The 16,170-nt window shown below is 44.0% G+C and overlaps 2 protein-coding genes across 7 annotated transcripts in view; both read right to left on the reverse strand.

The window, feature by feature from the left end:
• The window catches only part of LOC117397107 (rho guanine nucleotide exchange factor 12), a 60,282-nt gene extending 49,621 nt beyond the window's left edge, over positions 1-10,661 (reverse strand). For both annotated transcript variants that reach the window (XM_033995662.3, XM_033995660.3), the window contains exon 1: positions 8,949-10,661. In XM_033995662.3, the coding sequence (XP_033851553.3) occupies positions 8,949-8,980 (32 nt within the window). In that variant the 5' untranslated portion in view covers positions 8,981-10,661. The remainder of the gene's footprint in view (positions 1-8,948) is intronic.
• Positions 10,662-12,031: 1,370 nt separating this feature from the next.
• LOC117962515 (TLC domain-containing protein 5-like) lies at positions 12,032-16,035 on the reverse strand. 5 transcript variants are annotated; one of them, XM_034913143.2, is made up of 4 exons: positions 13,854-15,333; positions 13,581-13,755; positions 12,920-13,344; positions 12,032-12,679 (listed from the first exon to the last, which is right to left on the reverse strand). In XM_034913143.2, exons 1-4 carry the CDS (start codon positions 14,031-14,033, stop codon positions 12,587-12,589), a joined length of 873 nt encoding a protein of 290 aa, XP_034769034.2. In that variant the 5' UTR covers positions 14,034-15,333; the 3' UTR covers positions 12,032-12,586. The 5 variants fall into 5 exon arrangements, with proteins under 5 accessions (XP_034769034.2, XP_034769035.2, XP_058866242.1 ...); XM_034913144.2 differs by lacking the exon at positions 13,854-15,333 and adding an exon at positions 15,737-16,035 and having other exon boundaries at positions 12,032-13,344; positions 13,581-13,783; XM_059010259.1 differs by lacking the exon at positions 13,854-15,333 and adding an exon at positions 15,607-15,730 and having other exon boundaries at positions 12,032-13,344; positions 13,581-13,783.
• Positions 16,036-16,170: the final 135 nt, after the last annotated feature.

The raw sequence follows: 16,170 nt of genomic DNA on the forward strand, positions 1-16,170 counted from the left end.
ACAGACTTTACTGCAACACCCAAAACTCCAGAAAAGACCATCCCTTTAAAATCACAGGCTGCAGGGAGGGAGGCTGGCAGCATCTCCTGCTCTCTGCCTGCCTGCCAGCCAGCCACCCAGCGGTTGTGGCAGCAGGGGGATCTCCCATTTGGAGAAGGCTTGGCTCCAAGCCCGTCTCCTCAATAACTTTTTATAGGGGACTGGGTGGCACAACAGGCTGAACACAGTAGCTTCTCAGTTCTACAGAAACGCGTTCGGTCAAGGCCCTTGGAAATATGGGAAACAGCAATAAAGAAATACAGGACGGGGCGGGGGAATATTAAACCAAGTACTGTAGTTTTCAGAACCTCGTTATTTTGAATGCAAATCGCCAACCAAGAAACGCTTGTAAGTCATGCAGATAAAATATCCTGTCCAAACCTACACCGAGACCCTCAATGCTGCTGCCTCCACCCCAGTGTGGAGAGGGCCTCTTTGGGAACAGGCATGCTCATTCACTGGGATACCTCCACCTCCATAAATCTCTCCTGGAACAGCTGTTGGTCTAATTTGTCCAGACACGCTGAATTCAAAATCCTGTACTGCTCCTTCCATCCTTCCTTAGCAGAGAGAGACTTCAGTCCAGCCCTCCACAATGCTACCCACCCAAAGGATATGCAGTGCCCTATGCTGCTTGGAACAGAGAGCGATTCACTAGACTTGACTGGACTGGGAAGATGGCAGCACATTGATGGACCACCACATTGGAGGCTGAAGAGGAAAAGCATACTGCATGCATAAGGGAGCCACAGCAAGCCTACAGAGATAATAACATTATGTTTTACAGAGCGGCAGGAGCTACTCCGTTGTATTTAAAAGCATCTCATTTGCAAGGACCTCCCACATCAAACGAGTTTACTGCGGACCCTAAAAACTAAAAACTTAAACTCCAATAACACATGAATGAGAAGCACCAGGGCAAGATGCATCTCTATCTGGGCTACTGCACCTGGAAACATGACTCAAAAGACAGACAGTCACAACGTTCCCTGCACAGAACAGCAGCCTTCCTTTTAAAATACATCTTCACACCAAAGCACAAAAACAAAGCCCAAAGCACCAGCTGCTTTTAAAACATTCTTCACACCAACAAAGCACAAGATTAAATACAGAAGTAAATACATAAACAAATACTGCCACGAAACAACTATTCCCTAATAACGCTGGATCAAACTAAAAAAAGGCTTTTGTAGAATTGGAGCAGTATATTGCACCTTAACCCACCCGCTATAAAGTTGACGATGCCTTTATTTGACCCCGTCGAGAGGAAGCTAATACGCATCAGCCATCGGAAAAGCAGCTACGTTTCCTCTTTACAATATTTACATCAATTTCCAAAAATAAAAACAAACTACTTGGCTAGTTCCCATTCAAGATGGTCCAGATGTTCATGAGAGAGAGAGAGAGAGAGAGAGAGAGAGAGAGAGAGAGAGAGAGAGAGGTGCTGGGATTATTCACTGTGAGGAAGGAAGTCGCGTGGGTGGGTTTGTGTGTTTATGTTCGGGTCTCGCAGCCTACTGGGGTAGTATCAGCCCACAGAAGGGGGGTAGGGGGGTGGGGGGACTGGCGCCTTGCTCACAAGGCCAGCAACAGCCTCCGAGTCGACATTGACGGGCACTGCCACACACTGGGGAGAGAATCTGTCAGTGCCGCTGGCCATGGCACCAGCACAAACCTAAACAACTGCTAATTACCATCATCTACACAGCAATGTCATCTTGTCACATTCTGTACAGCAATAACCACCCTCCCGACTTCAGACTAGAATTACATTTAATTTGAGTGGAGCTGTCTCTGTCAGCAGCTCCCACGGTACCAGCCCACACTTCGGCTGACAGCTGCCCTGGACCTCATCGCAAAGGACACAGCTCTGTCCCTATCAGGGAGGAAGTCAGAGAGAGAGAGAGGAGAGAGAAACAGGATTGTCGCTTATCCATTTTTGGTCTAGACAGCCTACTTTGGCATTACTTATTTTAAATGCTAACATTGCAAAGCAAGCAAGGAACTGCTGAGGAGTGTTCAGGCACCAGGATTCCGTTTCCAGGGAATGCCCCAGGTGATAAGAAATCAAAGAGATATACTGTACAAGCACATGATTAACTGATCAAATCGATGCATCAATAGAAAATCAAACCACGTTTTTCACAGCAGACCGATCAGTCATCTACCTTTCCCCATGTCTTGATTTAGTTGGACATGTTCCACTGAAGGACACGATCATTATCTCACGGTCCCGTGGAGCTACCCAGGTAGAATTAAATAAGGAGCTTGTTCTTGAACATGCAGAGCTCCCTGGTGCACGCAGACAGAGGCTGGGGCTTTCTGTTTCTGGCAGGGCTTAGCGTAAGCGGACAGCATTCCACAAGTCAAACTGCGTGATTCAGGTTCACTGACTGGCAAACAGCCAGAGATTTCAAGAGAGCAAAACGTAACAGGCTAAATTATGAGAAGATGATCCGGGGAGGCCAAAAATGTGCGCGTCTGTAAAAAAAATATCTATTTTGGGGAACAGACTCAGAACCTTCTGGAACCAAATAATTATACATTTAGATCTAAGAAAAAAAAGATAAAGTTACAGGCTAGGCTTAACAGTTCTATTTCACTTGGAATCTGATAAGCTGTTCAGAAAACAGCCAAGAAGGGGGTTTCCGGAAGCAGCTCATGCTGGCGAGTGTTCCTGTCGGCTGCAAAAAACTACAGCTAGAAGAAACTCTTCGGGTCCTGACCAAATCTTTTGGCACACAGTTATTCTGCAGCCCTGTTTGTAGGTACAACTCAATACAATACCACGCAGTGTCCCGTTCTGTATCAGGTCAATAATAACATAGTCTTGATCAACATCCTTTTTCCTTGCTGAAGAAATGTATAAAAATGATGCATCAAAACACAGATCATTGATTGGAGTGATGGCTCTACTGTATGTGACCTGGGCTCTGGTAGTCTCGTTCCTGTGTGTCAGGTAACTAAACCACTGCTGACGGTATTAAGGCATGCCTGGAAGGGATAATGGATGCAAGCAAGCAGGGAAGAACGTCACGTCACGGCTACCCGCATCTGCTAGGGGACTGAGGTTGGATGGAGCAGAGCAACGGGCACATGGCTAAACTGTGATTGACACCTCAGCTGGGTGTCTCTCAGAGAGGTCTGGAAAGGAACGGAGACTGAACCGAGTAAGACTTCTCGTCCAAACGTTCATCTCAGCGCATTACTCCGATTGCTCTGAGTGACACACAGAGGCCTGTTCGGTCTCCAATGCAGCTTGCATGAGAATCACACACACATTCAGAGGACAGGGTGACCTGTGTTGAAGCCTCTTCGATGCGACACACCTAAGCAACAGATAACTGGGTTACTTCCAGGGGGTACTGTACGGCTTTCTTTCAGAGCAGGCACTCCCAATCAGATGTGCATTTTAAGAGGTTTCACGTCAGCAGCGACCCTCTTTATTGAACAAAATGTTCCATATTTATGATTCGAAAGCACTCGGAGATACTTCAGGGCTGTCTTCAATCCCATGTACTGTATAGTGATTATTATTTCATACGTCCCACAATATTAGTTCTGCTAAGGTAGGCAAGTGCAGGATTTCAAGGGAAACAATATCTATTGAGTAAAGACAGCAATGCCTACGGGAGAGGATGGAGAACCTTCAGGGTTCACATACCGGAAACGACTGGGTACCACTTGTTGGGACAGTCCATCCCCGAAAATGCCCGTCTGTCTCAGATTTGAGAAGACAGTCCTTACAAGCTTTCCACCAATCAGGATCAATGAGTCACAGCCCATAGCTCAGAGCTGAGCTAGTGAGCCCAGACAGAGATTACATTTTACCCCAACATGATGCCTTGTCTGAAAATCACTCAGCACATTACTGGCCCTGCTAAAATTGAAATGTTACATCTGCAACAACATCGATATCAAACATTTGAACAAAAAAAAAACCCTCTGTGAATGCTTGCAGCCAAAAAATGAAGCAAAGTAAGCAGGTAATGGCTGGCTGCTTCTGGTTTCACACACTAAAGACTTAGCAGGGCTTCCTTTCCTTGGATGCTCCTCATGTACTTGGAAAGATCTTAACAGAGAGAGGAAGAAAAATCAATTTCCCTTTCCTCTGATTCTTAAGGGAAAATACAACACACACACACAAAAATAACTTTGGCCGCTGTGCAATGAAGCCTTTAGGAGAACTGCAGCCTAGCTTTAAAATCCTGTCTGTTATAAATCGGTTTTATTTGAATGCATGAGTTACTGCTACTCAGTTATGTTAAATTTACAAGGACTCTTTCTTAACTCAAGTACTTGGGGAGGCATCCATGCACGACAAGCTATCGGGCTCTATAAAGCCCAGGGCACTGCATTTTAATAGTTTATACTATAGTGGAGTCATCTCACGCACTGTAATTATGGATAAACACAGTTTACTGTCAGTTATGTTTGAGACTGCAATTTTATAACTTCATTGCGAGCCTTTTTTGGACATTATCGTAAACAACGTTAAGATCGATTCCTCGCGGCGTGCAATTGAAGTGCTCGAAAACTTTTTCAGCCCTGCCTCTGCCTTCCCAGCATGCCTTGGTGCGAGCCGGTGGGCTTGGCTTACAGACCCGACAGGCTCACAGACATGGTTTACCAGTGATTCACTGCTGCCCTGGAGGGTCAGACGAAATGCAGACTTCAGCTAAAAACCCTGACAAAAGGGCTCTGTGCAATGCAAAGCCCTGCTTTATTATTGCACAAACGGCTCTGACGCGCCGCAGAACGCACCCACCGCACGCTAGCAGGGACCTGCACCCATGCAGTACAAACACACCAAGCCCTGGTGCGACAACCCGTCTGCCCAGTCTCTGGCTTGAGACCAGGGAAAGCAGGAGAGATTCATCTCCATCCAAAACCAACTGTCAGCTGCATGCAAGTCTCAATGCGGAGGTCAGGTTACATTTCTGAAGCGCTCAGGATGCCAGACAGGCACTGGGAACGGGAAAACTTCAAATCAGGATTCTAATCCAGCTGCGTCTCTCCATGCCATGGGGTTTGAGGGTATCCTCCTGCTTTTAAGCCCAGCGGTGCCCGCTTTGTAATATCTTCCTTCCGCATGGCGGGTCAGACATGCAGGCTAACACGTGGTTAACTCTGATCGTGAAATCCCTGGTTGCTTTTCCAAGTTAATCCACCTGCTCCCAGAGGCTTTTCCCAGCTCCTCAGTGACATGCTTCTCCAGCCAGGATGTAAATACAGAATTCGAGCCATGTCATGAAAACGTGAAGCTACAGTAGGACCTTCCTCAACCCCATGTAAAAGTTTGACAGAGACCGACACCTCCACACCAGTCTCCATTTGGTGCTCCACTGCAATTACCTCTGGCTCTGCCAAAAGCAAAACTCGATCAAGTCTAGCTTTGATTGACTTGTTTTTGTTCTCCAATTTCCACGGGATGAGTCACACCAATTTACAACAGAGTTGGGCAAATTCCTTTATTTTTTCAGCAGGGGAAATTTGGGATTTGCCAACGACGAAGGCAATATCTGCAGGAACTACCATGCACCATACCACGTTCCTCTCACTTGGCAGGACTTCAGCGTGCATTAGTCCGTTTATGTGCAGGCTTTTTAGGCCGACTCATTTTGAGCAACACTCAGAACTGAAAAATATCCCCCTGCCGCGACGACTAGTGCAAATCTTCCCTTTTCATACGCACTCCCTCCCTCCCTGAGCCCATGCTAATAACACACTTTTTATTTAACTGGTTAACATTCAGCACAGCTGCTTATCAAGGTATTTCATTCTCTGCATAACAATGAGGATGTATGATAATAAAGAGCTCTGGACGGAGTGCATTAATTCTTTATTGGCATCGCCAGCTTCCTTTTATGCAAAGGGATCTGCACGAGGGCTTGAAGGATACATTAGATTAGACTGCCTTTCAGTTCAGGCAAGGCCTGTCACAGCGAATACATGTAAATGTCTTTCTCTAATTTTGCGGTTTATTGCAAACTGAAATTTAAATCTAATTAGAACTGGTGTGCTTCAGGGCAGTGTGGAGAGCCTTCAATTCCAATTTCAATTCTACTGGGTATTTGCCTAGTCGGTATACTGGACCACATGCATATTTGGCAACTGCAGGTGGAAAAAATAAAGAAAGCAAACAGACTGTGAGCTAGTTCAGGCTAGAGGAGTGTGTGGCTAGTGCTTAGAGAAACATTGCCACTCTCTTCAGCTGGACCCTGCTTGGACTCAAGTTATAGAACTAGATTTACTAGGTTGTTCTGGCTTACAGGAGTGCCAACCAAGATTTGAAAATCAAACTCAAGAGAACAAAATCGTCTACTGGTACTTCAAGTTTACAGAAAAGTCCAATTATTTCCCAGAAAGTACTTCTGGAGCTATGTGAGAAGCTCCAGTGAAAGAGTCCCAAACACAGTGACCATACCACTGTACACATCATTGACATGAACCCTGCCTGGAACCTCTGTTCAGGTATCGCTGGACATTGTGCAAGCTGGTGCGCTGTGCACAGACTGGCTTATCCCTTATCTTGTTTGTTTGTTTAAGCTTGTGAAGCTAATAAGTTGTGAATGCACTGCTGGATTGATCTGTAAATGTGTACACACCTTCATAATGATGTGGGAATGAAACCAGCACAGATTTTCACACTAAAGCACCCGCTGTCTAATTTCTGATCACTGAGGACAGTCATTTTCCAGCGGAAGACTGCTTGCTTTGAATTACACATAATTGCTCTGGGAGAAAAGCCTTTCTACTTAATGCTGACTTTGACCCAAATGGTAATGACTCAGGCATTAAAAAAAGTTGGTTTGTTACATTACAGATCTTTTCAAAAGCCCTCCTCCAAACCATCACCGATTGGTCAAACTGCAGGACAGTTCTTTGGTCATTGGCTAATTTAACCTTTAACAAGAAATTTCAAATCCCATTGAAGGGATGTTCACTTTGAGCAACTCTTTGAAGGTAAACGGTTCAAGTTTGACTTTGAAGTGGTTTTGTTCTTTCCATGAAGAAGGAAGATCGAGACAGGATTAGATAAACCTGACTAACAACTGCAAAGCCAGTCCAAAGAACTGTCTGCATTACTCCAGATTGGACTTGCATCGGCTGTCCTCAACACCCACACAGCAAGAGATCAAAAACACGCAATTATTTATCAGTTAGCCAGTGTGTGCAAACGCAGGGATGGGATGTGTGAGGCTTTACAGACAGCAAGAAAATAAGCTGACATCATCAGTATGAAACTAAAGGAGCATGAAGCCCAAAGATCACAGGGAAAAAACAAGCCGATTCAAGCTTCATTTTATCAGGACTTAAGAGCCACTGCAGTCCAACCCTGATAACACCGATCACATGCTAATAGCACTGTTATGGAATTAACAGGTGGGCTTCCTCCAGGCAGCCTAGCCCTGTTGTTAGTGATCAGTTAAACGCAACACAAGGCCCTCTGACATTTCAGCTGTTTCTGTTTGTACCTCGGCTGCATGCAGAATGCAGGAGAGGCACACCGGAACAGCAAAGTACCCATCTTCCCAAAGAAGAAAACAGTTTCTTGTGTGTTTTTTTTTTTTTTTTTTTGAATTACGTTGTGCCTTGTGGGGATAGTGTGGTGTGGACGCATCTTCATTTTTAAACATAAATCTCGGTGTAAAAGTCTCTTAAAAACAGGGCTGTGGCAGTTATAACAGGCCAGAACGATGTTCAGCATCACATTAACACGTTTCTGTTTTGTGTATACAAACGTATCTCCTTAACCAACTTTGTATCTCAATAAATGATCATGATACTATTATGGATCACACAAGTCAGTCCCATCGCGACCATCACATGTATTCCAATACATATTGTACATCACGACATCACGTGTCCTACTTGACGGTGACACTCCAGGAACGCAAAACGATGACGTTTCTGTTCTCCAGTGTACCTGTAATTGCACGCCCAGTTTAAGTCCTAATGGGAAACAGGATTCCAAAAGTCGCCAGTTGCTACTGTATTTTGTAAGTAAGTTAAACATTCACAGATGGTAACTACCCTATATAACATAAGGGAGTAACTATTCTGTGGTTCAAATATGAAACGTAATAGTATTGTGTATAACAGGATGGGAGGGGGGCAGGGGGCACGCCAGTATTAATTACTGGTGTTGTTGATGGTGTGGATTTCTTCAGAAATATTATACTTATAATATAGCAAGCATTCGCAGTGGAAAATGACGGTCAGTAGATGTGATTCACAGACCTGGAAGGAATGCTTGGTTAATTGAGTGACATACTAGATACTGCTGTTTATATAACACGGAAAATCTGAGCAGTGAATCACAGGACGGTATTACCAGATTTCTGCTGATTTTACACGAAAAAAACTTCCAATACCCTGTTCAAAAGGGCCTGCATTGATTAACTCGGTCTTTTAAAAAAACAGTATTCCTTAGTGTCCCGTGTAATGCATGCAGATTATATATATATATATATATATATATATATATATATATATGAAAAAAAATCCATATGACTAATGCCAAAGTATTTTGCCCAAACTCTAGTAACCGATACATAGCTCAGTTTACACTCCTAAATTAAGATTTAATTTGCACGTGCATTCTGTCCCATAAATACACACACCTTCATTTTAGTGTTCTCCAAATATCTGCACACTTTTTTAGGTCAACCATGTGAGAAATGTGCGTCTACCCGGCCGACCAGCCTTTTTTTTTTAATCGATTAGCGATATGTTTTTTGATCTGGTTTTGGATTGAGGATATGAAGGCATTTCCACCTGCCTGGCCTCATGTAGTATCATTTTTCATTATGCATCACCACAGCAATCAATTAACAGAAGCAAAAAGAAGCACTTAACATCCTGATGCAGCAGAATGTCGCTTTCAATGAAATCGCATGCTTTACCTGTCAGTGATCGTAGGCTGTGAGCCGCTCATTGGGCTACGAGGGTTATTGTTTTTCTCTTCGGTGTTTTATCCAATTCGCATCTTACAAAACATAAAAATCCTCCCGTCTTAAAAAAAAAAAAAAAATAAAGCTGCAGGTTTTTCTTCCAGGTATCCTTCAAGTTGGACTAAATATTATTTGAATTTAAAAATATATATAGGCCTATATATTGTATATTCTGCACGTAAATCTTGATAACCCAGTTTTGCAGTGTTACGTTTTGTTATTTTCCCCTCGTTGAATCATCACCCCGGCACTAAAATTAAATATATACGGACTTAACGATCCTTTTAAGAAATAATCTTAAAAAAAAAAAAATCTTTAAAAAAATGATAATTCCCAAATCCTCCAGTGTTATTGGAAAATGTTCAATTTATGCGAGAATGTGCATTCCTGTAACCAACTGCAAGAGACTCTGAAATACGCTTGCCTGCCTGCCTGGCTGTATCAATCGCCTTTGTCAATATCGCCGCCGCAACTCCAGTACAAATTCCTTTTGATCATCTGTCTCCTTGCAAAATAACTCCAGTTGCTTTTCCCACTGTGTCTTTATCTCCTTGGACGATTCCTCTTTTTTTCATTTAGCCAGTTTCTCATCACCTTGTTTCCTCCCGGTTTAATATTTTCAGTTTTTCTTCAGTGCGTTTTCCATCGCAGCAACCCGTCTGATTCGTGAAATGTCCAACCCGAGCCGCGGACCCCGTTTTTTTTCCACAAGATTCACGGAAACTTGCACACCGCCGAGCATCAATCCGTGTCTGAATTGGGAGTTTTGCAATCGCCAGCCGTATTCCCACTTCCAGTAGATCCCGTTTTCCGAAATTCTCGCCGTCCCGAATTAGGCCTTTTCCGCGTTTCCTATTTTCCGGGAAAAGTGTTCTTTCCTAACCGCTTCTCCTATTTCTCCTGTAACTTCAAAGACTTTCCAATTACACGTTTAAAAACACAGGCTCGTTTTAAAGAAACGACAGGATGCGCATGAATTAATTTCGTGCATAAAATGTCGTTTCATGTGTATTGTTATCCTCCACCGCACACTACTCCTCGGGAAAACAGTCCAGTTATTTCAGCAGAAAACTTTACTTCCTTTGATCTTCCAAGTCCCCAAAATCAGATCCCGGCTAAACACTTTTTTTTTAACCCCAGCAAAAAAAGAAAGTTGCATAGAACGCTGGAGTTTTACAATTCCAAGGATCAGAATTCTCAACGCCCTTGTTCAGCAGACTTTCACTTGAAGTAGAAAATGCAACTTATTCCTCAGCTGTCTCTCCCCCAGTCTCCATGTTTTCAGAATCCAGTGTTTTTTTTATTTGTTTTTTTCCTTTCTCGCTCCCGCTGCCGTGCAGCACGTCCCTGTGTCGGGTCTAGGCAGCACGCATTCAATCGATCATGTCCTCGTTACTTCTTTAAGTCTCGTAAACTGATCATTAATAATTGCATTTATGTTTCTTTCACTTCGGGATCTTTTTTTCTATTACTTTTAGCAACAGTGCAATACCTCCCTGATCACTCCGCCGTGTCCAATCACACCCCTCATTCCATCCTCCGTCTACTTCCGCTCTCCAAAAAAATAAACTAATCCCGATCTAGAAGCGCCGGGTGCATTGGAGTTATGAAATGAAGATATTTGGTTTGCTCATCTTACTAGTGAGAACGCTACAGTACATCTGCATTGCATATCGTACGTGACTGTCGTGTGAAACGTAAATGTCTTAGAAATGCAACAATAGCAATTTGAAATCTGGAAGGTTACAGCCTATTTCATTGAGATGATAAGGCTGTTATAAAACCCACTGGAGTGTTTACCTTCAGCCTTATCTTGAACTTGTGTACCTCCCCTTTTGAATTTTAATGGCCCTGCCCTGTTCCAGTAAAACCACGTTTCTCAGACTGCCCAAGAAAACACGGAGCTCGGTTGGGAGGTGCTTCCCCGTGCAAAAGCATAGTTGATTGCTGTTTCAAAGGCAGTGTCTCCCTGGGCTAGACCTGATTGGAAACAGAGGCGCTCACGTTCAGGGACAATGTAATGGTAGGTGGTGCCAACTGTTTGTCCAAACCCTTCGGGAGTGTGCGGCTCTGGTGGGGTCAAATGCCTCTAGAACGTACACAGGTGATTCACTGAAAACTATCCCTATTATAATGTACGTCACACGTTTGTATTACAATCTGTTAATTGCGCCAATGAAGTAGAATTGAATCAATACCATTTCCAATAGAAAGGGACTTTTAGTGTTTATTACACAGCCACGGTATCAAGCGCTTGAGTAGTGTGCCACCTTGTGGCAAGTATGGTGTATAACAGACACAGACCATGGATTCAGCGCGGTTTGTTATAATGTAATTGTTTAAATTATTATTTTTTTTATCATGATTTGTATGCTGTACCTTGCTGCCACAATTTGACTTACTGAAAAAAAAAAAAAAAATTATTTACGTGACCAAAACATACAGTCTTTATTTAACAAACTTAAAGACACAATTACAGTACAATATAAGCTTATGAACCTTAAAATACTGAATAGTATGCACAGGACTTGTATTCTAACTTCATCTGTGCTTGGTGTGAAGAAATCAAGCCCAGCCCAGCCGTTATAACTGCTTACTTTATTAGTGTTATTTTTAGTGAACTAGCTTCAATTGGACACAAACCATCTGTGAAAAGATCGGGTTTAATCCCTAACACACCAGCTGTTTAGAAAGGTCCTAGACTTGAGCAGCCGATCTCAAACCCATGAAGGAAGTTTACGATAGTCCAAACCCTTGTGTGTTTTTCTCTGATGTGCTTATTGAAGTGCAGGGGAGAAACAGCCGAGGGGTGTGGGACGGGTTCAAGTTTTCCAGGAGGGCAGTACAATTATGGAAGGCTCATTTTGTTCCTACGCCTGCAGGATTCATTGAACAGCACCAAAAAAGGAGATATTGCTTCAATCACAACGCAGCTCTGCATCACTGACTGAATCCCCCATGACGACTGAGCAACACGGCAGTGAATACACAAGCAAACATTCACAGTTCCATTAGAAGACTTCATATCAAAAACATTCTCACTACAGAAACCTCACCGGCAGGTGTTGAAAACGCCTCAGGGATCTGCAAGCCCCTGATACTTTGATCTGTACTCATTTTAAGCTATAATTCCAAATGCAACCCTTTTTATTCACAGCACGGTCGGTGCGTGCACAGATACAGACAGCTAGAAATGAGCCGATTACTACAGACCACATTTGAAATGGAGAGTCTTAGAATTAGGGAAATGAGAACTGTATTTAACACCACATTCTATCACTAAAATACAAACCTCTACGGCTTCTTAACCCCAAGGCGGTAAGTTGTAATATTTTACACAATCGTTACAGAAAATGACGTAAGACACAGGCACTAACGCTATGCAGTACCAGTGACACCACAGTGAGGCTTACCAGCTACTTATTTTAAGGCTAATTACCGTGTCAAAAAGCTGTTGCTATTCTTAAAGAAGGCTGGAATGCTATTGTTCCTTGTTATAGGATGAACACCCCAGGCAGTGCTTATTTCTAGCCCTTTAAGTATACATTGATCAATATACAAACGAAAAGTGGACATTGCAAAACATGAAATCAGTCTGTTTTTGTTGTAGCTTTTTTTGCAATGAATTCTCTTATTCCTTTCGTAATGTAGGTTCGGAAGAGTGGATCCCTCCATTGAAATTCCTATAAAAAACAAACAAGCACATTACTTATCAATGCAGTGCTCTCCATTGTATAATGCTATAGCTGGAGCCAGAGTTAATAAAAGATTAGTTCAGTGAAGACTTTGCTCTGTGTGTCGGAGAATCCCTCCACCCAGGATCTTCACTCCGTCTTCCCAGCATTCCTCTTGGCTCCGCTGGCGGCCGCCCATTTCCTGTACTTGAGGCAGCTCTTCCTGTAGGCGAAGCAGGCAATGCTCACCATGAAGAGCCAGGAGAGGGCGTACATGGCGACCCCGCAGCCCTTCACTAGCGAGCACGGCCGCGGCGAGGCCAGCTCACAGCACAGCATCCAGGTGCCCACGCCAATCCGCACGCCGCTGAACAGGACCACGAAGAGGAAGTCCACGACGTCCCCCGCCAGCGTGTCGTAGAGCCCGGCGTGGCGCAGGAACCAGCGCGCCTGCAGCAGGGGGTTGGTGATCTCGCTGCCGAAGAGGACGGCGTTCACCTCGGTGGCCGACTCGCCCAGCCACAGCGCCAGCACGATGCCCAGGACGCTCATGGTGTGGTGGGCCAGCATGACCGCCCCCTCTGTCTGGAAGTAGATGCACCAGCACATATCGAAGACGAAGTAGCCCAGGCTGAGGCACAGCACCTGCAGCTGCAGAGGAGTGTTCAGGGAGCCTGTCGGACACAGGGAGGGTGATCTCATTTATTTTGCCCGTTACTTCATAGAATCTGAAGCATTTTCAAAGCTTGGCACCCTATGTTGGTGTTTATTGCTGTTTCTGATGCCAATTACATTGAGCTAAATTCTCAAAGTAAAAATGCACACTATAAAATTAACAAATCACAAGAAAACAGCGCAAAAACCCCAAAGTACCCAAAGTTTGGGCTAGACGCCTCTTTACTGAGCTCACCTGGGTGTGTGAAGGGCCACGGGCCATCAACAAATCCCACGTAGGCAGACAGACATACGATCAGAACCCCGTGAAACAGCGTCACCAGACGGCAGTTCCACTCGTAACCACGGCGACCGTTCAGATGGCAGAGCGAGGCGTACAGCGAGATCCACCCAATCAGGCTGCAGGCAACCTGCAGAATCAACGATGTCATCTCCTCGCTGAATTTTTTTTTTTTAAAAGAATAAATTTTAAAAAAGCATTAAACACTGAAAGAACACTTCTACTTACTGCACTGGCTTGCAGCAGAGATACCATGTGCACTGGGACTGACTGTTTTAAGCAGCTCTCGGAATGTACTTTGTCCTTCTTTGGCACCTCTAAACATCCACTGCAACATTGTAGAACTCGCTCGGTGCACTTCGCTCCACTCAGCTGCTGCTTGTGCACTATTTGGAAACTAAAGTGCATTGCCCGAGTCTAGACTGCTTAGAGCAATCATAACACTGTCTTAAACCATTAACATTTCTAAAACAAACTCTACCATCAGCCCTACTTGTTTCAAACACTAAAAAGACAAGCTCAATACAAGTGACTGCTGCTATAGTAGTGGGTAGTGTGTGGGTGGATAGTCAATTCAGGCAAAACGAGGTGAGAACATTGGCCATCTGTTATTTATTAGCTTCGAAATTCCAGCCCCAAATTGCACAGAACTCATGCATTCCTTTTTAGAATGGAAGCCGTGTCATCTTCAGACTTAAACAGCAGGCACAAAACTGGAGCTCTGTGTGTACACAGAGTGCGGTGCAGATATTGTAACAGGGTGTGGCCGACTGATTTAACAGAGAGCATCCTAATCAGGATTATATATCCTGTTCTCTGAAATAAATAGCAAAACACACGGCTGCCTCCTCTATTTGTACAAAGCGGGCGTGTTTGAAAAGAAATCGCAGCACTGTGAAGCACACAGCAGGCAGGCCAGGCGAGCAGCGAGAATGTTTCAGGGAGTGTGCTCGCTAATGCTGCAATGCTTATTAACTCTCAATTCAGTGTTAACAAGCTAAAGGGCTTGGCCCTGCTTTTGGACAGGGGCTAATTCTGATCCAGGAAGAGTGACGTCAGCTGGCAATCTGTGCCGACGTGCAGAGCAGGTCAGTTCCAGACACCGAGTGCGTGTGTGAGGGAGAGCTGGACAGTGCCCAGGCTATGGCTCAGCACACTAGAATGTGAAGCATGTTAACCATCTGCAGTGTCAGAGATGGGGAGATGGCAATCTCAGTTCTGGAGGTGCGGGGGCGGCTGGCTAGGGTTAGGAATTGGGAATTACGAGGACTGGGAGCAAACTGCCATGTAACAGCAATGCCTCGGCTGCACTACTGAGGAGAAACTTTTGGAGGAAGCAGATCCCGTAAGCCAGATCAGGTTACTGTGCAACTTATTTGGTTTAACAAACGAAGATGTTTATTTGGGTCCTTACCGGATGCACTATGTCATCCCTTACTCCCTTTTACCTCCAAATTAATTAAAAAAAAAAAAAAGTGTTATTAGATTTTATTTTACAACAGGGAAGAACAATATTATTATATAATACTTTCCATTATTATTATTATTATTATTATTATTATTATTATTAGTTTGCATTTCACAGGTAACCTTCTGAAGTACTTCATGGAAAATCTTTTTGGCAAACTAGACCTATTAACAATTGGAAATAGTTAATCCTCTGAACTGTCTGATGCATTATTTGTTCTGCAATTCCGTTGCACGATGCGAAACATATAATGTCACATTACAACAGTACCTGCCTTAGGTCCTTCTGACTGGTCAGCAAAATGCAGAGTAATTCAGCTTCACAGCTTGCTACTGTGCGAAGAGTGCTGTGTTAACACTTACTGTAAACCGATTATGAATACCCCTTACATCTGTTCTAAAAATACAACTATAAACCCCCATTAGCCAACTACTCGAAAGTAATTTAACATAGCCAGTTCTTACACTTGCTCAAAAGAGCCAACTTCACGACGTGTCGGTGTGTTTAACATACCTTTGTCAAGGGAAATAATCTATATTACTCTGATATGATATTAATGCATGGGCACTGAATTATAATCAGCGCTGCCGACAAAAGAATCCGGTCCGTGCATGTTCCTCTTCTGCATACAGAATAACGTTACCTGTATAAATGCACGTGTGATCCTGCGCGGTTCTAGTGGAATCACGAATCTGTCCGCTCCGGCACATATTCGTGTGCTGATGCATTACACAGACCGCGATATTAATATTATCCCCATGACGGCTAATAAAACGGTCGATCTCTCGCTGTTACTGTCTTAACTTCCAACTTGCGATCTCACATCACTGGCAACAAACAGCTACGCGTAACTGCAAGCAACAGTGTGTCAACAACACAACGCTCTCCTCCAAGAGAGAGAGGATTGCCCGTAAACAAAGACGCTGTCAGTACAGAATGAAGATTAGCGACACCTGCTGGATTGGAAAGATCATTACAATACCCTCAAATATATGCCTGTCAAGCATCTTTCACAGGCGTATTTGTGTGGTGCAGATATTGTAACGGGGTGTGGACGACTGATTTAACAGAGAGCAT

This window comes from Acipenser ruthenus, chromosome 40, assembly GCF_902713425.1.
Source record: "Acipenser ruthenus chromosome 40, fAciRut3.2 maternal haplotype, whole genome shotgun sequence".
NCBI lineage: Eukaryota > Metazoa > Chordata > Actinopteri > Acipenseriformes > Acipenseridae > Acipenser > Acipenser ruthenus.

What these genes read in the sequence shown, in the direction of transcription:
- LOC117962515 (XM_034913142.2), bottom strand. Translation starts at nt 14,033, where the DNA reads ATGCACTTTAGTTTCCAAATAGTGCACAAGCAGCAGCTGAGTGGAGCG. An exon ending in CTCTGCTGCAAGCCAGTGCA is followed by an intron (nt 13,756 to 13,853) that starts GTAAGTAGAAGT and finishes TTGATTCTGCAG; the next exon opens with GTTGCCTGCAGCCTGATTGG. An exon ending in GTGGCCCTTCACACACCCAG is followed by an intron (nt 13,345 to 13,580) that starts GTGAGCTCAGTA and finishes TGTGTCCGACAG; the next exon opens with GCTCCCTGAACACTCCTCTG.